The following is a 26,082-nucleotide window of genomic DNA, read 5'->3' as shown; positions in this document are numbered from 1 at the left end:
TAAAAAGATGAAGAAACTTTGATGCGTGCGGTTGCTTTTAAAGCTGTCGGTTATATGAACTTTTGACCCGCAGTTGCTCATTGAAGGAAATGCATCTCTAGCTATGCTAACTGCTGTGCAGAATGGTAATGAGGTGTTAGGGTCCTAAGCTAGAGCTTGATGCGAGGCATGCTCAAAGTGCTGAGGATACTGGAGATAAAAATAGAAGGCTAAAGCTGGAGGGGCATTTGTTTCCATCACTTGGTGGGATTAGCTACTTCAAACCCCTCCATTCTAATAAGGCTATTGTTGCAAAGACTCGTAAACGCACACACATCTTTTTAAAAACCACACTAACACGGTTTCACAGTGACGGCACTGCTTCCAAATACAGTCATCCCAGTGTTGACAGACCATCAAGCTTGTTTTATTGGCTGTTTTCCTACGTTGTACAGCTGTTAATATTCAGCTGCATAACACATTCACAGTGAGGATAAATAGAAAGCAGACAGGAAGAGTACTCACACAGGCCAGCTACAAGCTGATGGTACTTTTTATGGTGGGGTTTGTCCTACAGAAGATGTCAGATAAGCCTTAAAAATTCAGGCAACATGACGGAAGTTATAAATAAAAAGTATATAAATGGGGTTGATTCAGTTTAAATGTTGCTGTTTAAAACTCCTGTTTCCTCTGTTCGAATTTTGTCCCAGTCCTGTGTTACTTCTTGAATTCATCCCTGTATATATCCATCAATTTCACATGTTCATGTCAAGAACTATTTCTTTTTGGATAAGAAGTAATGTACAAAGTGATTAACTATGGGAGTTTTATCAGAGAGGCACACTCCAAACAAGAAAAGGTATCTCAAAATGAAACCTTATTACTGATTTGTTTACAATGATTTGAGTCTAAAGCACAAATAAACATTCTCATAGTCAAGCAGACCTCGTTGAAGAGGGATATTACTTTGTTTTTATGTGTAATTTCCTCATTATGCTGGGTGACAGTCAGAGGCTCTCTGTGAAACAGAAACATGTTAACAAAATCACAGAGGAGGGCAAAGACAGTAGATCACTTGCTTTTTGTGGCAATTCGATAATTTCCTGAAAATTTCATCAAAATCTGTTCCTTTGTTTTCAAGTATTCTTCCTAACAGGCAAACCAACACTACCAAGAACACAACCTACCGTAGTTGACGGAGGTAATAATTATTTTCTGGGAGTTTCATTAAAATCCATCCTTCATGAGTTATTTTGCGACTGCTACAGATAAATACACACACACACACACAAGCAAAAGCATTTTCATCTTCAGCCTTCAGTAACAATAATCTTAATGACCAATTTTCTTAATGTTTGAATAGTTAAAAATATTTTGCCACATTTTGCCACTTTGTGCCAAGTCACTACAGAAGCGCATGCTTTTTTTAAATAGTTTTTTAACATTTTCCAGTGAGCAAGGAGTTAATCTCTGGTTAATACGGTTGGCTGTAATCTGCAGTTTTGCCACTGGGCGTTGCCAAAACGTGCTCACTGCTGTTTTCATTTATTTTTTATCAGGCAAGTAAGTTCTGTGCAGAATGTTCTGTAATTCATGGTGATGGCCTGACAAAGAAGCATTAGTTGCAGAGCGGAGACTCAGAGTTAAGTAAAGAGCCCTGGATATAGATTGTGTAAGAAAAGAGGATTTTGTGAGGCAGAGAAATAAGGACAAGGATGACAAGGCCTTGTCTGTGACCAGATGAATCAACAGCTTCCCTCCTCTGGCTAGGACATACTCTGTCTGCTCAAGCCTAATACCACAGACACGCTGTCATGCACGCCACTGTTTTTTTTTTCTTTGGTCCCTCGTCTCCCCTCCCTGCTGCTTTTCCTCTCATCGTCCCCCTCTTTCTGTCTTCCTCTGTCCCTTTGTGACTTTTTCACATTCGCCTCATTACCCAACAGAATCAGTGCATTAACAGAGCCTGGAGGAGGACCACTGAGAGAGGAGGAACAGAACATAGCAACAAGCGTGATCTCTCTTCTGTATGACAAGGAAAACAAAACCACTTTTCCTCAGGCTTGTTCCAAGCTGAAATCAAGGCAGAAAACACACAACTCTCTGATTGTTTGTGAAAAGTAAATTATACTTTTGCAGCATAAAGACACAGCTGATGTTTCCTTTCTTTGTGTAAACACACACCAGCTATTTATTTATGCATGCTAGAAATCTGCACACTAGTTTTTACAAACTGTTAACAAACCAACAAAGAAAAAAAGACATTGAGGCATTTATATATATAAATATATAAACACATTTCTAATAAAATAAACAAATGAAAGGTCAAGCATTCCTTTAAGGATTACATATCTCCCTCTGCCTTTCACGCCAGAGTTTTAGACTCAGATCATTTTATGTTGAGAAGGGACTAAGTTCTAACCTTAAAAATAACATTATGATTAATCTCATGAGATATTGCGAGATGCCACACTTAAAGTGTGTGTTGTGAATAACTCTCAGCTACTACCACACCCAAGTCAAGCTCAATATTTGCCATATTTGTGTTTTTTACATGGCTATGGTTACCATGTTAAAATGATTTCGCTCTTAAAGTTAATCATTTGAAAGAAGTACATTCAATGTTTATTTCCTGAAAGTTTCATTAAAGTCCAGTTCATGAGATATTTTGCTGACAGACAGATAGCGTGAACTCGAATAGTTAATGGCAAAATTTAAATGATTTTGCACAATGTGTTGGTGATCAGCCACGTCTACTAACACACCAAACTTTATCTCTATATCTGTTAAATTGACTGACTTATGGCCATTTTTATGTTTTTTAAGTCTAGTTGGCTGTGACGTCGATCTTAAAGTGGGTTGACTCCAAAAGATATTCAGTTATTGATGTACGTCCAACGGTTGCTTTCTGCTGGTTTCATTAAATCAGTCTCTTGGTTCTCGAGATATTTTAGTAACAGAAACACAAGCACACACATACAGACATGGCCAAAAACATTATCAGACATATAAAGTAAAAGAGGTAAAAATAAATCCAAAGGTTATAGCTTTTCTTTGATTTTTCTAGTTTTGAATCAATTAAAACCTATTATATTTATGAAGGGAATGAGATTTCTAGAGTTGGCTATTTCAAGCAGGTAATGTTAGATTTACCCGAAATGTCTGAATTCGGGGCATCGCCCAACATAGCAGTGATTAAATATTGATGCTGCTCTGCATCCAATACATTTTTTATTTGGCCTTGGTGGAGGCAGGATATTTGTTGGTATTTAGCAACAAGAACAGAGAAATACAACAAGGGTTAACAGTTAATGGTTGCTTTACGTAAAAAAAAAAAAAAAATGTTGGTATTGTTGCATCAAAATTGAATTTGAACTCTTTCTGAAACATCTGACAAATTGTGCATGTAGTTGGATCTGCCTCCCTCCCTCCTTCACTCCCCTCATGTTTGGTCTCACTACCTCTCAGACAAACATAGCACCCAGCACTTGAGGTGCTGCGAGGAGGAAACAAACAACTACAGAGAGGCAGAGAAACAGAAAGCAGAAATCGCTCAGACAACCAGAGACAGACAGACAGACAGATAGAAGGACACAGTTTGTTGGTGGACCAGCTGAGAACTTGACGATTGCTCACCAGCCTTCAGTGACTCAGCTTTGAACCGGAGCAGAATGGGTTTTATTTCAGTTCAGCAGCGGCTGAGCTCAAGCAGCAGCTCTGCGGATGATTGTGTCGCCTTTTGGATTATTTCAGAAAACGCTGCTGTTGTGATGAGTTGGAAAGTCAGCGATCCGAAAAGAAGATGGTAATGTGCTTATTTTCTTCTGTGTGAGATGTGTTACCTTTCACCTCATTTTTAGTGGTCATTCACAATCGCTGTCAACTTCAAGTCAGTTTTAAACTCTGCAGTTTAAAACATGCAGTTATTAAACATGAATAATTAGATTTTCTTTGCTATTGTTTGTGTTTCCATTTGCTGTAGGAGTTTTTGCTTTTAAATACAACAAGTTTTGGTTATATTGTAGAATTTAGGCTTCCAAGAACTCAACTCCTATTATAATATTTTAGGCTATTGTCATCTCTCTGAACTGACAATAAACTCTTTAAAAACTTTACGTTGATTACTGACAAGAAAAGTACTAAGCATTGGTTGGTTGCAGGTTTTAAAACGTGTATAGTTGCTGATTTATAAATTGAATTGCACCAAAAATTTATTTCTAAAAAAGGCATTAAAATATTTGCTATTAGCCCTAAATATTGTGTAGTACACAATCTTGGCTCATTTTAACTTAAAATCACAGAAAGATGTAATTTAACTTTGTAGCATGCAGGGGAAATAACAGTTACAGCTCTCAGTCTTTTTAAAATAGTAGCACAGAGTCATTTGCTTGTTATGTTCTGACAAGTAGTGCTTTATGCTGTGACACCCATGTACTCTGACTTAGAGCATTTCTCCCATAGCTTACACTCGCTGCTGAAGCGTTTTGACTCAAGGTGAAGGTCTCAGGTTACTAAGCATTAAGGCAGGTTTTACAATCCAGCCTCTGTGCAGGATCGGCCTCTGCTGGCGTGAGATGTGAGTCATCCAAGAACTGGCAGGAGGCTCCCTAAAATGTGGATTGAATTTTGGATCTGTCTTATCCTTATTTTGTCAGGGATTCAGAAATATCTCGATGAGTAAAATCCTGACCAAGTGTGTTGTTACACCTTCGTGCGTTGCAGAGAGGGAGCGCCCAGTTTGTACATAAGATGATTTTGTTTGGCCCAAACCGCCTGTTAGGATATTATGTAGTGGGCTGATTTTTGAAAATACCCGCCCAAATCTCCTGTAGGTTTGACTTGGCAGGACTCTCTGTGTATGTGTTTGTGTGTGTGTAGGTGTGTGTGTGAATTTTCCCACCCTCTTTCCTGCATATTTGTCATGTCGCTGAAACCAGGCTCCATTAACTCGACTATTCCTGTTTTTAGAGTGACCTCAATGTTTGGCCAGCTTACACAGAGCATCCTTTTACTCTCAAAAAGACATCTTGTCCTGTCCTGGTGATTCAATGGAAAAATACACAACAGTCGGTTAAAGAAACTGCTTGCACAACTACAAACCAACACCTTCCTTTTACCTGGGTAGTTCCCTGGAAGGGTTGATTTTTCTGTGCTGCAGGATGAGGACACTGAAGCGTTTTTAAATAAGGCCTAGATTTCATTGAAGGAATACCTGTCACCTTCCACGTTTCATGTCAGAGTTTTAGACTAAGGTCATCTTACAATGAGAAGGGATGGAGTTGTTGCCATTTTGGTCAAACCTTGAAAATAATGTTATGAACAACCTGATGCGATTTTACAAGCTCAGAGTATGTGTTGTGAATAACTCAACTACTACCACACCAAATTTTAGCTAAATATCTGTAAAATTGCCTACGTTGTAAACATTTGTGTGTTGGCTAATGTTGATTAGCTATGGTCGCCATCTTGAAATGGATTGTCTCCATAAGGTAATCAGTTGTAGATATACATCCAAAGATTACCTTCTTATAGAATAAAACTAGAAGTCAGTCAGTTTAAGTTGATGTTTAGACTGAACTGTGTCTGTTGCAGCTGTTCAATGTGATTATCTGTGTCAGTTCCTGACGCCACTCAATAAGAAAACACTGAAAAGTTTTCTGATTGGTCTTAAGATCCAGTTAATTCCAGTTTTTCGAATATTTGTTCACAGTTCTGCTCTTTATATGAATACACTCCAACGTGAAAAAAATCTTCCCTTCATTTAGTAAATTTTTGTACGTCAAAAAAATCTCGGATTCAGTTTTCCATGTTTAATGTTTGCTTTAATTAGCAGGAGTGTGTTTGAACCTGTTTGTTCTGGATTTAAGTGCTTGTTTTCAGTTGTTTGCCATGAAATCAGCTGGTGTGAGTTACATTACGCTCAGCTGTGGCCTAATTACAGATGAGATGAGCATGTCAGTGAAAGCTAAGCTACACTTTGATGTAATAACACATCACACACACACACACACACACACACACACCCAGCACAGATATGTCAGCCTGATCAGGATGACTTTAAAGATGTGCTCAAAGCCTCAGCTTATTCAGAACTCCCTGACGTGTTTTTAATGACATAAACACAGACCTCACTGCACACTGGCTGCTATTTTACAGCCACTTTCGAATCCCTCTGCTGATCAAGGCCTTCGTGATTGATGTTTGCCTTCCGCACGCCTCGTTTTACTGATCCCAGTCAAGCTACTAAATATACTGTCTGCCCATCGCCGAGCCTCAGTGGTTGTGTGCCGGTCGTTTATGGCTTACTCCGGTGTAATTTGGTTTATGTCTGTGATGAGGTGACACCAGGTGTTTTGAGGCAGAAAGGAACAACATCCTGCACTTAAAAAAGCAGATGCAGAGAGGAAGAAACTTCTGTGACTCCTTTTAATCATTTTAATCTAAAGGTGTAGCTTCATTCATTTCAACAGATGTTCTGACAAAAGGTCAAGTTTGGTGTTATCTGTGGTTCTGCTGCAACTCTTCAACCTGTAACCTGATTGAGAACTTATTTTAATTTACTATGTTGTGCAAAACAGCAACAATTCAGAAAGGTTAGAGGCAAAAAATGAAACATTAAACAAAATTTAAAGGGCAGATATTGAAAATAAAGAGGCAAAGGTGGAATTATGCTTATATGTAAGTAATCTTTTTTTTAAACTTTCTACTAATTGTAAAAAACAATGCATGGAGGCTAAAAATTTAAAAAAGATTTCAATATGGACAATAAAACCAATTCAACCAATGACCAAATTAAGTTGTCAAGATGTTTCACAGCTTAAAAATGTCCCTAAAATAAGTCATTTTTAGATTTAACACGTGTGTCAACATGGTTGGCGTAAAGCTCTGCTGTGCTCTATTGTTAGTTTGCTGCTGTCACTGTTTGTGTGTTTCTGCTAATCTGTTTACAGCTGAATCGAGTTTTACCCAAAATGACCTCTGCTGTCATTCAGAAATGTGTCATTTTTCAGTGAATGACTCCACAGATCAGCAGACAGGAGTTTGTTTTCGCTGGTCATTTTAGAAAACATTCTTGGAATCCAAACTAAGAAAACATCATATTCGTGACAAATATTCTAAAAATTCACATATTTATGTCACTACTTTTGCTTCGGAATAGCAATGAGTCAAAAAGCTTAAGTATGGAGTATTTTCCTTCTCCTAATTCCCCATCTGCCAGTTCTCCTCTGCTGTCAGAGATTTCAGCAGGTTTAGCTTCTAGAAACTATCTAACAGCATTTAGGATTGTTGTGGTTGTCACTTTAAAAAGCTTCCTTGTTTCAAGCAGCTCAAATTTATTTTTAGAGTGGATATTTAACAATTTAGAAATTTTGTGCCAAAAAAAGTGAAATAAACACTCATTGCTGGCATCTTGTCAGGCAGCTGTATTCTCTGGAGTCTTTCACCATCACAATCATTCCTGAGCTCTGTTAATCTGGATTCATTGCTTTAATAATGAAGATTTTGGAGTGCAGGTTTGAAAAAAGTCTGTGGACACTTGTAATAATAGAAAAAATCAAGCCAAGATGCTTACAGATTTAGTTCTGTGAAGTTCTTTTTTGTTTGGTAATGGGGTAAAGTAGCTTCTTTTTTTATTTATTTATTTAGTCAAAAAATAGACCATATCTTAATTTTACTGGTTTTATTTTTGTCTCATTGTTAAAGTCATAGATGGTTATAAAGCAATGGTTTCTCTTATCAGGGGTCTGGTGTTCTTTAGAAAGACCCTGACCTTTTCCAAACCATGTCCACAGACATTGTTTGAGATGCTTCAGTGTCAAACTACGTCTGCTGCTTCGGTTTGGTAATAATTTACCAAATTCAAAAAGATGTCTCCCAGTTTAATTATATATATTTTTTCCATTGACACTTTAGATATTAAAGAAATGTTGCTAAAACAATTTGTTTTTTATGTTGATTTCTTTTTTAAGTGCAAAAAAAGGGAACTATTCCGTTATCTGTATCTCTGCATGTTTTTTCCAATACAAAACTAACAATTTTTAATATTTCAAACTAAAAACAGGCTGGCCTGTTATTCAAAGTTCCCAAAAAGGTAAGATAAGAAATGCATGAGAAACTGTGATGCCAAACTAGAAAGAAAGTAGTTTCTTTCTTCAGGAGACATCATGTAAATCCATGTTCACTTCCTGTGTGACAGCAGAAAATTTTAAAGTTTGTGTAATTTATCAGGGGGGGTTTGTGTGTATTAGCTCAGATCAAAAACAGCAGACATAAACACAGGAAATTAATTCTTTTCATGCTTTTTTAAAGCTTGCCTCAGTGTCACTGACTGGCCAAACCGGAGCTGTTACGGTTAAGGCTTTTCGCATATACTTATTGGAGTTTTAATATGAAAGGATACAGCAGTGACGCAAATATTAGCTACTAGCTAGACAGCTTCCTATGTTTCCTGTCACTCTCCAAAAGTTACTCTTAAATTATAAAGATGAAGTGCAAAGTAAAAACATATAATAAGTCACCTTAAGTCACTGTCTTGAGGCTGAATATGTTGTTGGCATGTGTTAGGTCTTTTCCTTTCGTACCGGGAAAGATTTTCTTGCCCAGGCAGGAGCCTGTTTGACATCAGGAATCCTGGAGGACTATTTTTATTTCATAATGATACTGGACAGAGATATTCAAACTGTCTTCAACTGCAGCACTGAGACATCTTATCCACAGTAATGTGAGCATCGCCATTTATTTCAGTGGCTGAGTGGGAAAGAGCCGAGTGTTTATATAAAGCTGTGAGGTGCCCAGACAGAGATATGCTCTATTTGCACAGTATGACTAGAAACAGATTAGCAAACAATTAAACACATGATTTAAGAAGCCCCTTAATATACAGTGTTATTGTTAGAGAACATACTGATAATATGTCCCTCAAAGATGGCTCACACCTTGGAAAGTCAAGTTTCACTCTCATTTTAAAGGCAAATAAAGATCTGCCATTTTTGAGCTTCTTTCTGACAATAATTTGAGTCAAAATCTGGGTAGAGCAGTAGTCTTCCCACAGCAAGTTCTCTTGATTTAAACAATTAATAAAATAAGTATTTGTTGTCTTAAAGAAGTTAATTTAAAAAGGTTTGAACTGTGATCTAAATTAACATGGGCATTGTGTTTTTCTGTGCTGCTTTCAATCATCATAATGCTGCTTTCATTTGACATCCTCTGCCTCTGGTTCTATATTTACCCTCCTTCTCCTTCATGCTATCTTGAAGACTTCAGCTGAGGTTTGCCCCAGCGGGGTGTGGCAGAGAACTGACCAAAAGGCTCTGAGTCATGGTGTTGTTTCCCGGAGCTGTGGGGGGCTGTGGACTGGTGAAGCATGTTGAGACGATAATGTAAGGGAATGAGATTCAACAGAGGGTTGGCACGCTGAAGAAAAAGAGAAAAGGCAGTTAAAGAAACAACAAAACCTAGAAAGACAACCTGCACAGAATGGGGTTTTAAACAATACAGATCTACAAGTATTCCAAACACAAAAAGGTCCTTGTTTTTATCTCTCTATTTCTTTGACTGTATTTCTAAGGTTTACACATATAATATATCTGTTTTTAATTTTAAACAATAAATGACACTGAAAACATACACAAGGACAAAAAAAAAAATCTAAGTAATTTTGCACTGTGCTTCAAGATTCCCATTTCCATTTCCATCTACATTTCCCAAAGCCACATTTCCCGGCTGAGCCTCAGCCATGCAGTGTATACATTAACCATCTGAGGTCTGCTGCAGTGGCCTCAGAAGGGCTAAATAAAGCAGGGCCTAAAAGTGGGTTGGGGGTGTAAGTTCAGGTCAAAGGGAATGTGAAACCATAAACCAGAAGTGTAGCTACCCTTGTGACCAGCCACCACATCGTGTTTACTTGAATATTTGTTGTCAGCTACCTCTGTAGGAAATAGTGGGATCATGTTTATGTACAATAAGTGAGCTAACATAAACTTAAAAAGTTCAAAATCACATAATTGTGCAATATTTTCTTGAGATCTCTGGTGTAAAAACTTTGGTTTGAAAATGTAATTTTTACACATCTTGTTTTTGTTTGTTTTTTATTTCCCAGCATGTGTATCTTTTAATTAAAGAACAAGTTTCATTGTAAATGACTGGTTCTTGTCTTTTGTTTTTAGAACCTTGATTCTGTGGAAGAATCGATCCAGAACCTTCTGTCAGCGTTGTACCCGCCCTATGAAGCCACCGCCCCCGTCCTGCTCAGCCAGCTCTTCCATATCATTGACTGTCATTTTCAGAGAGATGCCCTGAGGTGTTTTTTGGACTTTCTGGTCCCAGCCAAGCACATTTTAGACACTGTGCAGCAGGCTGCATGTGTAAGTCACCGTACGCTACAGTTGTGTGCTAAAACCATTGTACATTGTATTAAAACATGGAGAATCACTGCTCTCATATAATAGGGTATTATTCACTTGAGGTAGATTTAGTACTAATATTGTCCACTACCTTTTTCTCTTTAGGCTCAGTACCCGAACATACTCTTCCTCTGTGAGGGCTGGCCACTTTGTTTACATGACCAAGTTGTCGTCCACTTTGCTCCAGTCGACCCTCTGCTGCTTCAGCCCGGTGACTTTTACCTCCAGGTGGCTCCATTCTGTCACCAGTCAGCTCGCATTGTGGTCTGCAGCCTCCTGGAAGAGGAGGGGCTCGGTGTGCACGTAGCAGAAGAGACCCCGATCCCTGAGACGTCCTATCCTTGTATATTCAGCCGGGACTGGTTGAATGAGCTCAACCAGGACCGTCCTGGCACACCTCTCAGACAATGCCTGGTAGCCACCGAGCAAGGCTTGGTGAGGTTACCATGGGAACAGGTGGCTGTGCCTGATTTTGTGCCACAAAGGGCTGAGAGTAGCATGGCCTCTGCTCCTCGATCATATCCTCCTTTACCACCTCCGCTTCCTGTTCCTCCACCTCTTCCTGATTTTCCTGACAATTGTTCATCTAATAATTCTTTTCCTCCTTCTTCTTCAAAGAAAACCGTACTAGAAGAGTGTCCTGTAACTAGCCAGAATTCAGTTTTAACATCTTCCTCGCGCCCTTCTGCCTTCTCTGTGGAGACGAGAATATGTCCAGCGAAGCATGGCATTGCTGTGTCACTTTGCCTGGTGGATACTAGAACTGCTTCTTCATCACGACCGGTCAAAGTTAAAGGCACTGAATCAGACCACAAACCAATTGGCTGGGTGTCTCCCAACACATGGGACAGCCGCTTTACTGGGACAAATACAGCTGCGAAAACAAACAGAGCTTCAGATAAGTCCATCCCATCACATTTAACTGAGTGCAAAGTTGAGAATCAAGGTGTAATTGTTTCTGAAAATACATTGCAGGACAAAGGAAAAGAAACAAAGATACACACTATGAGCAAATATGAGCTAGCAGCCAGTGCTGTTGCATCAGGGGATTATATTGATATACTGCAGGCCAAAATGCTCTTTGGTCAAGATCAGTCGTTGAGTCAAGGAAAACCAAACGTGCAAACTCAATCACACCTGCAAACAGAAGCACAAACACAAAAAAATCCACATAAAATAAGTCAGCCAGCTGCACAAACATCAGTCTGCACACAGTCACAACCTTACATCGAGTTACAAACAAAAAGTGTTTCTAGATCCAACATGTCTGAAGAAGCTGGACTTCTGTCTGCTCACCAGCATTCCCACACACAACACTTTGACTCCCTTGAACCTCCTCAGTGTGTTCGCACTGTCCGCTTCGCAGAAAAGCCCTGCACCCCATGCATGGCAAGGCGACAGGGTGGAAAGGCTGCCAAAGCACAAGAGCTGAGATGCCGATACAGGGACTCGTACCAGGCTGCAATACAAAACCCTGTCACCTTTGGAACAGAGAGATACAGAGGGAATATGTTAGCTGTGCTAGATGAAGATGGTGATTTGTCACAGTGTGGTGACAGACTGGGACCACCGAGAACTGAAACTGAAGATCCAAGGAGTGATATTCAAGAAATATGGTGTGAGACTGGAATTCAAATCCAGTCTGCTTCTTCTGTCACTGAAGACATTTGTAAGGAGTCTGGAGAAAGAAACATTGCTCTACAAAGGAAGCTGGAGCATGTGAACACCTCTTCATGTATGGAAAACAGGGCAATAAATACTTTGCAATTCACTGGGCTACATGGCTCATCTGAGAGGACTTCTGGGCAATGTAGGAAGGCACAATCTCCCAAATCCTTTGGCAACTTACACAATATGAACTTAAATCCCTCATCAGAACCAAGGATAACCACCACTGGCACAAATGATCCTAAGCATTTGGATATTTCCATCAACTACCATGGATTACCATTTAGTTCAAATGAAATGTCTGGTATGAACATGTCTAATGAAAGCCTACAAAACAAAACCAGTTTGACAGACATGTCTTCAAACAGTAAGTCTCTTACTGCACCACAAAACAGACAAAACAGTCTGTCCAATAGAAGATGTTCGTCTCTCTCCACAGCAGTGGTGGACACTTCCGAAAAGTGTGAACTGGTTATTGTTGAAGGTCAAAATGTCAGGAGAAAAGAAAACGCTAAGGCTTGTGCAGAGATTCCTCAGCTACATGTGGTAAAATGTAAAAACAGCACTGCCTTTGGGCTGGTTTCCCCCAAAATCAACAGGAAGAAAAATATAATTCCAGGTAAAAACAAACAAAACAAAACAAACTATGTTGTTCACAATTTAAACAATTTATTCTCATCACCTTCATTTTAACAAAATTAAAAACAAACTTTTTTCAGCTGGTGAGCAGCCTGGACCTTCATCTAAAACAAGTGGAAACAGTCATCAAACAGAGAAACTGTCACAGACAGATTCATCAACCAAGGCAGAAACACAAAGGGTGTGTCGACCCAGACCCGACCACCTTCCCCTTGGATTCCCAGACCCCAAAGACCATCCGCTTTATCAAGGAGTGGCATCTCTGACAGGTACTCTCAAATATACAGTAGCACTGGTGAAATTACATGGTAATATTCTCAAGAATGAAAAACATGTAATTTTTCTCCTGCATAAGTCTTTAAATTATATATATAGCACATGATGCTTCAACAGACAGTTAAGTTCTGATGGTCAGGATAAAATGTCATGTTGTTAATGAAAAACTTTATGAACAAATATCATAACTTTAGATTTTCTGGCTCCTTCTCCAGGCTGCAAAGACAGGATGGGGAGGGCAATAGTGGAGCTCCATGGAGAGCACCACGGATGGCAACCGACAGTAACGAGCCAGGAGCTCTTCCAGATGCTGCTCTACTTCTACTCTATCACCCGGTATGGACAAAAACTTAAAAAGAACAAGGCTATTATTACATAATAGTTTCATAGTTTTTGTCAAGCATCGGGGAGGAAGAGTTGTGTAAATAGAAAATAATGGAATTTAAACTTCAGGTATTGAGAAAAAAGTGTGTAAATAAATTACAACCACCTGTTAAAATGTTTAGCTGTAAAGTGATTACATCAGTTTTATAAATTTGAACTATTAAACTTGATGTCACCTTTGTAGCCTTTGTCAAGTTTTCAAGCATTTTGCTTTTTAAATAATTTCTTGAAAATTGTTTTAAAAGCAATGAAATGTTCACAGTTATGTAGCTTCCTAAAAGTAATTAAAATATTACCATTAACAGTTTCTTTAAATTTCAGTTACAACATTTAACAATGTGTTATTTCTTATAATTCAAAAATAACCTTAACTCTGTTTGTGTTTGCATCCAGGAAGGAAATCAGAGAAGCTGGGATGACGCTCATTTTTGATGCTCGGAGGAAAAATCCTCAACCACAGCTCTACAAAGCTTTGATGACTCTTCAAGTATGAAACACACAAAGCCTTTTTCTGCTGAATACTGCAGATATAAATCCATTTGCTGTTTGCATGTTGATGTCTGTCTAAAGGGCTGCTGTTTTTAGACAATCACTTCTAAGTAAAATATCAGGTCCTTAAATATTAATCAGCTCCTGAGTAGAACAGGCATGTCCAACTGAGCTGCCATTTATTTATTGTGACAACCATAATTCATGATTGTTTTGTAGTCAAAAGATGAGTGAACATTATTTTAATATTATTGAATTAGCTCCTACAATTTAAGCTGCAAAATACTGTTCATTTGCAGGTGTACAGATATTGTGTTGCACTGAAGTTAGCACCTTTATTCACAGCATTTTCAGTGAATAAAAACGTATATTAAACTGTTTCAGGAGCAGTGTCCCTGTGCAGTGAGTAGTTTGGTGCTGCTGGTAGACAAAGAGAACAACCGTCGGCCAGAAAGATGTCCTGGGATACAGGTCAAGGCAGCAAAGCAGACAAATTACAATTTTATTTTAGAGAAAGCAATTTGTAGCTTGAGTAATGACTTCCAAGTTTTCCCTGTTAATCTGACATTATATAATGTTGATTCAGACTGATCTGGTGACATCGATAAAAGCCTTGCTCAAACTGGTGGAAGTGAATCAGCTGAGCTCGTGTTTAGGCGGCTCGTCTCATGGCCGCTGCGACTGGATGGAGCTCCACCAGGTGAGACACATTACCTGTTTCTGCTCAGCTTTGGTTGTCCTCCTTCTAGTGAGACTGTTCACGTGTTGCTTCCTCACTGGTTGCAGTTATGTGTTCAAATCTTTTATTCTTTAGAAACTCTTCCCATTTGTTAATGACCTCCATGAGGCTTCCTACCTGCTCCTGAGAGCCATCAGTAAATTAGAGGAGCCTCAGATGACAGACACTGTACAGGTAACAAGACCGTCTTACTTTAGACTTTAAACTACGGTATTTTAAATACTATTTTGAGTAAGCGTGTGAAAATATATGGTTTGAATACTTGGGAAGTGTGTCAGTGAAAGTGCTTTGTCCAACAGGCAGTGCAGCAAGGCATGATGGACCAGAAGACTCTGATGAAGGACGTGTTGGAGGACAGCCGATTGGTCAAACTGCAGAGGGAGGGCGGAGCCATCCTGGCGAGGTTAAGGAAGGAGAGTGACTTAAAGTACCCTCACTGCGAGGACCTTAGGTAAATACCAAACACGTCCTCTCTTTCTATGTTTACAGTGAACACGTGTCCAGTTGTTGTCTAATTTAGGTTTTGCTGTGGGGACATATGATTTTATTTTATGGCATTTATGAAAGAAGAAAATTACGGTGATGTAATCAGGTCATTGCTTAATCACAGAAGGCCCTGTATACTGACTACACAACGGTACACAATTGAAGACATCAGTAAAGGTGCTTTGTAGCTTTAAGTAAGCCAAGAATTTTCTTCCAATTACAGTAAGCACTGGCCTGTTTGTATTAAAACTTTCTGTTATCAGATTAATCTTATTGCTCCTGAGATCTAATCTTCAGAAGAGTTTTCTCAGTACATTAACAAATGCACATAGTTATAACTACTTTAATTTGTTGTTTCCTGAGATGTTAATTTTTCCTCTTTCATTCAGTGATGCAGTGGACTCAATGACCAGTCTGTATAATCATGTGGAGGAGCAGGCCCATGTCCTCGTGCAGAGGACAAACGTGTCCCTGGAACACCTGGAGTATCTGCTGCAGCTCAGAGAAATGGAGGGACTCTTCTACCAGGTTTGTTATACTTTCACATTATATGTAATGTGAAGGTCAAAGTAGATATTTCCTACACAGAAACATTTACAACATAATGATAAACTAGCAAAAGGACATTTTTCCGATAAGTAGATTTTCAGCATTTTGAATTTAAATATATTTTGGGGTCTAGGTAAGTTAAGGCACATATTCCTCTTTTTAATTCATTCATATAAGTCAGAAATGTGATTTAATTCTATAATAGATATGATTATCTTCTTCTACATTGTGATATATCATCTAATTGACCTGTGTCCGTTGTGTAGAGTGCTTTGAGATTACTTTTGTTGTGAATTAGTGCTTCAAAAACAAACTGTATTGATTAAATTCAATTAAATATCTGTTTATAGAACAAGGGAAATATAAATAGTATGTGGGCATTTAACCAAAAGAGAAAATAAACCACATAAAATACAACAATGAAATGAAAAAGCAAAGAAAAGATGAACATTTTTCAATGTGTTACTAAAATTATGTAAATAATTAAATTGCGTATAAGTTATAATATGTAACTTCCAAATTAATCATAAACTGGGACAGAAATAATAATATGTACATATAAATCAGTTTTTGGTATGCTACCATGTACTTTTTGAGCAGATTCAGCAGTGGTTTAATGTGGAGGGAGAGCGCCACCTGCTGGAGGCTGCGTCAGTGGAGAGCTCTGGAGACAGAATGGAGCAGGTCCTCAACAGCTTCACTGGTTTCCTGATTGAAGCTAACGTAAGTCGGAGTTTGTGGCATTGCTGTCCTTCTGTGTTTGTGTTGTTCTGCCTGTCCAGCTCTCTGAACCCCTCCGTGCTTCCTCCTGCAGGACCGCCGGCACCACGCCATGTCGTTAGTTTCAGAGGCAGAGAGGCTACAGCAGAGCGGACTTTCCTACCCAGAGACACAAGCTTTCAGGGCTTTTATCTGCGCCTTCAAATCGACCCTGGAGGATTTCCTGTGCAGGGCAGAGGCATGTGGCAGAGAGCTGCAGATCATGGTCAACATGTGTGACTTCTGTGAACAAGTGAGAGCTTTAAATTGAACTTCATGTGCAGCCTTTAACCATACTTGCATTTGATTTAGGTTTAAACGCTTTTGTCTTGGTACTCTAAAACTGTTTCCCCCCAACTAGGCTATGGAGCTGGCCAGTGAATGCACTGATTATTTGACCAAAAGTCAATCCAGAATCTACACAACACAAAACCCTGAAAGTGTCTCACAGGTCAATCAAACAAACCCTCTGTTAGAACAACAGAACAAAGACCTCTGTCTGAACTCTACACCTCTTTGTCAGAATGATGCAACACACGGCTCGGGACCCTACACCACAAGTGTTTCACCATCTTCTCCTGACAGAATAATTCTCCGGTCTTTCCAAGAACGATTCCTCCACTTCAGTCCAGAAAGATTCCAGGAGATGAAAGCCCAGGCTAGCATCCTGCCAGACTCTCGAGGGATACAAGTTTGGAATGCTGCTTTTCTGAGATGTCAGGAAGTTCAGCGGCTGCTTCAGGAGAGGATGCAGGATCTGGATGAGGTTTACCAACAAGCAGGTTCTAGCAGCTGTCGTGAAGGTCATTATGTTGATGTGATGAGCACTAATGTTCAGACAGCTACTCCTGGTGGACAGAAGTTGGTGGTACAATCAAAACCTGGACTTCAACATCCTCAGTGGGAAGGTATCGTGTCAGGATCAGTAGATTTAGGAAAAAGGAGGCCGTTCCTGGATGGCAAAAACCCTCATTCGACAACTGTGGCCTGCTGTAACATTATTATCAAACCTGAAGATACCAGTGATGCTGGAACAAGCCAAGAGTCAAAGGTCACGCCACAATCTCCCCACAGGTAACAACTGCATGTTTTACTTTTTACTTATAAATATGATGTGAACGTTAGGTACAAAAATGAGTGTTTTCTGTGAAAATGCAGTGTGCTCAGTGCTGAACGACTTTTCTGAAATTTGTTGAATAGGCTGAAATTGAGCGTAATTAAGCTAAATTCAAACAGAACAGCAGGTAAAATCAGCAAAATGATAGATTAAAAGTAAAATTGGCAAAACAGTAGCTAAAAACTAAAATCAACAAAATTGTATCTCAAGGCTAAATAATTAAATAATTAGATAACTAAACTTTCTAAAAATATATTTAGATTCTTCAAGAGATCACATTTCAGAAACACACAGGGCAGAAAGTTTACCTCTGCACTATTTGTTTCATTTATTTTATTAGGTCAGCAAGAAAAACCGACAGAGAGGTGAAGAGGAGGCAGACGAGCAGAGCCAGAAGCGAGAGAGATGCTGCCGCTTTGTCTCAGTCCCATACTGTCGGCTGCCAGTGGTTTCCATGGAAACGAGGTCCAGGAGCGCGGTCGGTCAGCCAGGACTCGTTCACATCTAGAGTCGCGACTGCTGGCTCATCTCCTACTGAGCAGCAGGCTCGACCTCCTTTATCGTGTTCCCACCACGGTCAGCCATCCTGTCGAATCCTCCAGGAAGCCCAGAAGTTTCAGATTTCCCGCCACGGGAGCTTCTGCTCAGAGGAGGAGTCCTGTATGAGCGACCGGGGGGCTGCGGGGGGTAATGGGGCTGTGTGCTGTAAACACTCCAGCCTACCCACTGGGAGATATGGAGGAGCATTTTATTTGTCCAGTCCACAGGAGAACACCAGCAGTGTCCTGTAAGTTGATTATATGAGAGTGAAATTTAGCTTTTGCTTTTCAAGTTGACATTTGACTCTAACTGTTTAACTCTTGTGAATCTTATTGAGATTAATGAACACTTTTCTGTCTCTAAGCTGACAGTGAAGAGCTTCAGGTACTGTCTCTCTGCTTTTTCCTCCTTGTAATTTTTGTAAAATGGATGGATTAAAGAAAAGTCTGAGCAAAGCGCTGCTCATAATGACATCAAGTGAATGGGATCAGTCAAAGTAAAGTTGCTTAGGAAACATTCTGTCTGATTTAGCTACAGGACGAGTAAAGTAAACTTTCTGAAGCTATTTAAAGTGTTTAAAAAGCAGTGAAGCTATCAGCCTGTTTCTATAATCCATCCTAATTTATCTCATTAAATTAAAGGCTAAAATTCATCTCTGTTTTTTTCAATTTTTTCAGATATTACCTGTGTAAACTGAAGCTGATTTGATTTAATGACAACATTTGTACCTCACTGGTACAAATGGTGCATAAAGTTTGAAAGTATTGAGTTTAAATATTATGTTTGCCACTTTAATACAAAATTTTGACAAGTAATTATTGAAAAATCAACTTAACACATGAAATAGACAATGAAACAAAAACAAAACCTCCTTGGTGGAGGGAGTAACCATTTAAAAGATTTGTCTGAACCCATCAAAATACTTTTAAATACTATTTTTAAAGGGTAAACTGCTCATTTCTTGATAAGAAAAACATCACATTAGTCTAAATAAAGCGATGCTGTCTGTTTTCTATAATAATATTAATAATCAGGTGTTTGATTGTAATAGTATTTTTCTGCAGTATCATTGTCAGCATGAGTGAAGTTGATGGACTGTTTCTCCTTCGTGTCACCAGGAGGCTGCAGCGCGTCATGGAGGAGCTGGTGTTCACAGAGAGGGAGTATGTGCGCTCTCTGGGTTACATCCTGACTCACTACCTCCCCCTGATGGACAGGTTGGATATTCCTCAGGACCTTAGGGGCAAGCGAGGAGTCATCTTCGGAAACCTGGAGAAGCTTTACGACTTCCACAGTCACTATTTCTTACCAGAGCTGGAGGCCTGTGAGAGGCAGCCGGGCATGGTGGCCCGCTGCTTTCTCAGACATGTGAGGAACAACCCTATGCCTTTACTGTAAATACATTCTATTTAGATATAATGTTTTAAATTTGCTGCAACAGTGATGCTCACCTGAACTCTCTGCAGAGCGAGAGTTTTGGCCTGTATGCTTTGTACAGCAAGAATAAACCTCAATCAGATGCTCTGATCCTCCATCGTCGCCATGACATCTTCAAGGTCAGTTTATAGTTCTCTGTTGTTTTTTTTATGCAACTGCAACCAAAGATCCCCTGAGATAGTTAGACAGCTGCGTAAAAACATCTCTACAAACAAATCTCACAAAACATATCTCTGTCTGAAATGAAAAACGGCCCACAGTGTTTGGAAAGAAAGGAAACTATTGAACTGGCAGCAAGTTTATGAGCAGTCAAGACTTATTAATGCAGATAAGAAGCAAAAGCTGACCATCATTAACCAGGGAAGTTATCATAGCTCAGGTTGTTTAAAATGTTAACTAATGCTGATTCAGTAAAAAAAAAAAAAAAATAATAATAATAAAAATGTATACACAGGGTACTTTGCAAAAGTGTTGCTTATGTAGTTACAAAGTATTGCATCTAAAGCAGTCACAATCAGAAACAGACCATGGGGCAAATAAAGAAGATGAGTGAATTTCATGAATCACATTTTTTTGTGTGTGGATCCCTGTTTCCATGAAGAAGACAGGGTAACAAAGGACACTGTGGAAAGAAACTTTCAAATTTCAGCAAGGCTTTAAAACAAAACTGTGATTTAGTTTATAGTTAAATATTCACTAAAGGTTCTTGGAGATTGATAATTATTCTGTTTTCTACTAAATCCCTTCATCTTCACAGTCCCATTTTAATGTCCCCTCACAGAAGAAGCAGCAGGAACTCGGGGACATGATGGACCTCTCATCCTACCTGCTGAGGCCCATCCAGAGGATCAGCAAGTACAGCCTCCTGCTGCAGGACATGCTGGCATTAGTCTGCTCACATAGGTCAAAAGATATGACACATGACACCGTGTCCCCACCTGGTGTGTGTGGACACGGTGTGTGTGGCCTGTCTGCACACGTTCCTGATCTGACAGGCTTTGAGCGGGACAGGGAGACGGCTGACATGCAGGCTGCAGCGGACCTCATTCACTTTCAGATGCGTCACGGCAATGATTTGCTCACAATGGACGCTATCCAGGATTGTGATGTAAGATTTTTAAATTATGGACCAAATATAGTCTTATCACTACGGTTAAATGGCATTAACAGCCTTTTTTTCCTGTATATTTCTCCACCTCTGTAAGGTTAATTTAAAAGAGCAGGGGCAGCTGATTCGCCAAGATGAGTTCACAGTTTTCTTTAGGAAGAAGAAATGTGTTCGCAGAATCTTCCTCTTTGAACATCTGATTCTCTTCAGCAAGCCCAAAAGGACGGACTTTGGAAATGATGTTTATGTCTACAAACAGTCATTTAAGGTCTGCACACATTGTTCTTGTTGTTTTGATCAAACAGCTGTGCATCAATATTCAGCTTTTAATTACTTTAATGTAATAATCTAATTACAAGTAAAAGTAAGTTTTTAGTTACTCTTCATAGTGATCCTTTTTTCCACACTCCATTAAAGAGAGATAAGGCCAGAAGTATTTTACTTAATTTAATTTTTCTAATTGCACTAAGCTTCAAACAGCTAGAAGGCTTTTTCTCTTGGTTTTGTCTTTATTTAAGAACAAAATTTTGCTACTTAATTGAACTCTCCTTAAATGTCTAGATATTGTGTATTTTACCTTTAAACCATGGTCTCGCACACAAACAGAAATAAATTAGGCTCATCAAGCTTCTTGAAATTAATTATTCTGATCTCACCTTTTATGAGCTGTTAAATATCTTCTTCATTTCACTACTTCTGTATATAATTTCTGAAGCTTTTGTTTTGCTTTCCAGACAAACGATATTGGAATGACCCATAACTCCGCTTTGGGCAGTTTGTGTTTTGAGATTTGGATCCGCAGGAGAAAAAATGAGGACACCTACACTCTGAAGGCCTCCAGCCTCGAGGTGAAGAAAGCCTGGACCACCGACCTGGAGAGGATACTGTGGGACCAGGCAGCTCACAGTAGAGGTTGTTACAATAGCATCCTATTTTTTAAATTATTCACATACCTAATGAGTTTATAAAAATGCTTTAGAGGTATAAAACATATTATATCTTCCAGAGCTGCGTTTGCAGGAAAGGGTGTTCATGGGAATGGGCCGTAAACCCTTCATGGATATCCAACCCAGTGATGCTGCAATTTGTGATCGAGCCGTTGGTCGTGTCGTGCCTGGGAGAAGTAAGAAGCTGCAAACACAGCATCTTAGACTGCTTACTGATTTCATTACCAGTGCATTAGATGTTAAATTTAAGGGTCATCGTGTCAGGTTTTTACCTTTTTACAGTATATTTCTGACTCTAATTTTATAACCTGAAAGGAATATTAGTTTTGACAGACTACAATTTTATACTTGAATTTGGTTTGGTACAGTTTTACAGTGATAGTGGCAGCAGTTCTGAAGCACAGGGAAGCAAAAGGAAGATAAATAGTTTCATACAGCACAAGCTTTAAACTATGCCTGAGCATCACCTAATGGAGTACCACAACAATCCAGAGATGAGTGATGAGCAATCCAGATGTACTACTTCACACAAAAACTAAGCAAACCCAGGAAAAGTGGGATCATGAGCACAAAACAAATCAAAGTAGTAATTTGGAAAAAATAAAAACAAATGTTAACAATTAAGAGCAAATCTATTATATACATCATCTATTAGAACTAGAACACTACTTCCTTTTCTCACATTTCCTTTCTGTTTTTAGTTTTACTTGAACAAACTCTAGCTAGCAGTGCAGCATCTCATCTTCTCATTGATGACGTTTATCTGTGTGTCGTCAGTCCCTGTGGCGTGTTGTTCACACAGGGGTTTAGAATATCCCCGACCACACTCCATTGGCTCCGGCAGCACCGCTTCCACCACCCTCAGCCAATCCTCCTCTTCCTCTGGCCGCGGCTCACTGCCCCCTGCTGGGTATCCTGGGAACCCATCGTATGGATTAGACACAAACCTGGCCCTCTGCTCGTCCCCTGAGGAGGTGACAGACAATGATCTGAACAACCATCACCTTCAGCAGCATCATCTTCATCCTCACTGTGATCAGTGGAAATCTCACTGTCCTCTGAGTGAGTTTATCTGTTGGGCTTTGACACACAAATGTGTCACTTGTAAAAACAGAAACAGAACTTGAACCAAATAAATTACTGATATTGTTTGTACTTTAGTGAACAGCACTGAATCTTCTGAGGAAAGGACAAACCTGTTCAGCAGCTCAGACAACAGCTGCCTGTCTGCATTCAGTGGAGAGGTGGTGGACGACTCGTCCCACAGTTCAGAGCTGAGACCACCACTCTGTCGAACACCCAGCCTGAGGAAAAACAACTCACCAGCTGTTACCAGAAAGAAGCCCGGTGTTTCCCCCAAACCTCCATATCTGGAGAAAGCTCAGGTGCTCCCTAAAGTCTAACATGATATAAACTAAAGAAAACAATCTCAATGACTTTTATGTTCACATTCTTAATTCAGTCACAGTTAATTGTAGGGTAGTTCTGGGGAGTTCTATACAACACCTGTCTCTCCTTTTTGCACACCAAATGTGACACTTAGGTTGCTCATCTGAAGAAAAAAAATCATGCATGACAAATTTATCAGGCATTGTATGTATGTGCACAAAGAAAACAAATATTGTTCCCAATCCACATTATGAAAGCCTAATTTGTAGATTATGTTGTTTAAAAACTTTCTTGTTATATTTAAATAAAAATATATATAAAAGCAACAGAACTACTATAATTATTATTATTAAAGAGGAGCTTTAATCATTGATTTTTTGTGACTGTTTTTTAAACCCTTTTTACTTTGCATTGCAGGGAAAATCCACAGAAGTTTAACCCTGAAATCACAGAAGAAGGTAATATTCCTATAAAGTTAATTGAAGGTATCAGACAGTTACAGTTTGAGCTGCATATAAATTTTACTTTATTCTCGTTATATATATACATTATAATCCAAGTTCCATTATTATTGTTTATATTTATTCCTCTTAAATGGGATAAACATTTTGATTTGTTTTTAATCCATTTCTATTAAGAATATTGTTTTTACTTCATGGTATCACTGAAACTGTTGCTGTTTGCACTTTTCTTCCTCTTGGTTTTATGTTGTTTTGAGAACTTATGGAGCTTTAATGGGGCCTTTTATTTGTTGTCTTTCATTATTTTGATTTTTATTTGATAACTAATGTTAATTTTAACACCCATTCAGAGGGAGTAACCTATGCTTTCAATGTTGTTGCAGAGGAGGAATCAAGAAGCTGCTGCAGACCCCAAACTGAGAGGACGGTAGAAGAATAACATGAGTGAAAACATTTGAGGAGCAGAAAAGCCGTTCTTTCTTGCACAAGGGCTCTATTTCACAATTTAATATTTTTTATTTATGCAGATTGAATTCACTGTGAGCATTTTAAATAAATGTTGTAGGATCCTCAGTCCTGGACAGCTAATACATTTATTTTTTTGCAGGGATCAAACAAATGAGAAGTTTATTTATTACTGCAGTGGAAACTAACTCCAGCATCTGTAGATTTAGAGTCAACTTCTGGGGTCTGTTTAGTTAAGCAGCAGTAAAAATATTGCCTAAAACATTTCAACAGCAGTGCATAATACAGGGTCCAGGTACTTATCTTGTAAGTACCAGATACATACCTGATAAGGACCAGGTTCGTATCTAGATAGGCACTACATACGTAACGGGTGTGTGCCAGGTATGTAACCGGAGAGGTACCTGGTCATGTGCATAGCAAGCACCAGATATGTGATCAGGTACTGTATAGACCCAGTAAGATCCCAGTAGAAACAAACCGTCCAGATGGAATGAAAACTTAAAGACTTTAAGAAATTGGACATAAATGGAAAAAAACTGTACTGATGGTAAAGTTAAGTTATTCACTACATTTAATAAGTAATTTATCTATATATAGTAAAAAGGTTTCAACTTCTCCTATAAAGATTTCTTTTGAATGTTTTTACTGTTGTGGTCTTTTCAAGCAAGCCTTAAGTTTTGACTTTGTCCTTTTGCGACTGGTTTACATGAAGGGACAGACCACTGCCTTGTGTGTTTTTCTTATTTATGCTGCTTTTATGATCCGATCCTTTAAAACTGGGCAGCCAATGCAACACAAAATACAACATAAGAATGGACACAAGACTGCAAGATTGTTTCCAAAACCACTTCAAATGCCAACTTTGGGTCCACTCTTACAGTCAGCTTCACTTTTATGCTAAAGTCCATAAAAGAACAGTAATTTCAGGTTATCTGGATTATTTTAATCTTTTTTTTAAGTGTAAAGTGACATTTTTGTAAGCTTTGGGACTTCATTTTATTGTATGTGCAAAATGTGTAGATATACAAATTATGGCACAAATATCTGAGGCAGCAGTTTTCACATTTGTGTTTTATTTGAAAGCTATCTTTTTACGAGGCCTGTCTGTGTTTTCTGATTTTCACCTCTTTCTTTATTGTTTCATTGTTTTATTTTAAGCTGTATTTTCTGTTAATGTGATATTCATTGTTTGGTTTGATTGTTTTAGGTTTATTCTTGGTGAACTTGGTTGGCTGAACTGCATTAGTATTTGCATGTGGTAACAGATTGATGATGAGCCACTTCCTTATCACACAAACCCAATAATTCCTCAAACAAACTGCTTCTGACTGTACAATTTTTCAGCAGCTTGATTCTTATGGAGTCAGAATTGACATAAATATTCATAAAAATTGCAAAATAGATGTGGAGATTAAAATAATTTTGAATGTTTGATGACTTAAAGCATAAAAACAAGCTAAAATATTATATTTGAACTTTATTTTTCCTTATTTAGTTGTTTTACTCCCCCCAGACTGGGCATCAAACTAGTGTTTAAAACTTCTTGTCAGCTGTTTTGCTTGAGTTTTTGGTAAATGTAGAGCTTTCAGCCTCTCAGGTTTTCTACTGATGCATTACAGAAACAGCAGCAAGGAAATGAGAAATAAAGCAGTAAAAATAAAATACAGTTAATGGAGAGACATTAGGAATAGCTTTCATTAATTTCTCATGACATTTCCACAGTTTTCTTGTTGTTCTACACATTTAATATTTCTATGGGTCTTCTGTGGTTTCATACAGCCCAGATCTTCCATATAACCACTGCCTGAAAAGTTTGTTTATGTTTTTATTATACAAGTTTCTGATTTTTGATTCTTTGGTAAACATATTTTTTAATCTATAAACAAAATGAATAAAAAATGCTGTGTCAAGTTTGCGTTTTTGGAACCATACTCACATTGTTGTTTTGTAAGACTAAACATTTATTTACCTTGAAAAAAGGTAAGGAAATTTCTTGCTTTGGTTATAAAAGGTCTAAATAATGTGTTCCTGTTTATGTTATAAAGTAATTTCCCTTTACCTGCTTTTCCTGTCAGGATTGTGGAGAAGGTGGTGCTGATCTACAGCGGTCATTGTGCAAAGATGGGTTTGTGTTATAAAATGCATATTATATTTATGTTTGCTTATATCCTAAAATGATTTGAGAATTTATGATAAACCTTTTGTCACCATTTTTACTTTAAAAAACCTAGTGACAAAAACAGT

General features: G+C 38.6%; 1 protein-coding gene across 1 annotated transcript in view; it reads left to right on the top strand.

The window, feature by feature from the left end:
* LOC108236835 overlaps positions 1–25,748 on the top strand; it is a 31,114-nt gene extending 5,366 nt beyond the window's left edge. The window contains exons 3-26 of the mRNA XM_025006288.1: positions 10,146–10,343; positions 10,488–12,669; positions 12,770–12,958; positions 13,181–13,301; positions 13,743–13,836; positions 14,223–14,309; positions 14,425–14,538; positions 14,653–14,751; positions 14,877–15,028; positions 15,453–15,591; positions 16,213–16,335; positions 16,427–16,624; positions 16,733–17,445; positions 17,829–18,275; positions 19,147–19,396; positions 19,495–19,584; positions 20,247–20,573; positions 20,671–20,841; positions 21,308–21,485; positions 21,580–21,696; positions 22,298–22,582; positions 22,682–22,905; positions 23,327–23,367; positions 23,754–25,748. Coding sequence (XP_024862056.1) covers positions 10,146–10,343; positions 10,488–12,669; positions 12,770–12,958; positions 13,181–13,301; positions 13,743–13,836; positions 14,223–14,309; positions 14,425–14,538; positions 14,653–14,751; positions 14,877–15,028; positions 15,453–15,591; positions 16,213–16,335; positions 16,427–16,624; positions 16,733–17,445; positions 17,829–18,275; positions 19,147–19,396; positions 19,495–19,584; positions 20,247–20,573; positions 20,671–20,841; positions 21,308–21,485; positions 21,580–21,696; positions 22,298–22,582; positions 22,682–22,905; positions 23,327–23,347 — 6,519 coding nt within the window. The 3' untranslated portion in view covers positions 23,348–23,367; positions 23,754–25,748. The remainder of the gene's footprint in view (positions 1–10,145; positions 10,344–10,487; positions 12,670–12,769; positions 12,959–13,180; positions 13,302–13,742; positions 13,837–14,222; positions 14,310–14,424; positions 14,539–14,652; positions 14,752–14,876; positions 15,029–15,452; positions 15,592–16,212; positions 16,336–16,426; positions 16,625–16,732; positions 17,446–17,828; positions 18,276–19,146; positions 19,397–19,494; positions 19,585–20,246; positions 20,574–20,670; positions 20,842–21,307; positions 21,486–21,579; positions 21,697–22,297; positions 22,583–22,681; positions 22,906–23,326; positions 23,368–23,753) is intronic.
* The last annotated feature ends 334 nt before the right edge of the window (positions 25,749–26,082 follow it).

Source organism: Kryptolebias marmoratus, linkage group LG8 (genome assembly GCF_001649575.2).
Source record: "Kryptolebias marmoratus isolate JLee-2015 linkage group LG8, ASM164957v2, whole genome shotgun sequence".
NCBI classification, from domain to species: domain Eukaryota; kingdom Metazoa; phylum Chordata; class Actinopteri; order Cyprinodontiformes; family Rivulidae; genus Kryptolebias; species Kryptolebias marmoratus.
Note: the sequence above shows the minus strand (reverse complement) of the source record. Positions and strands in the feature narration are given on the sequence as shown.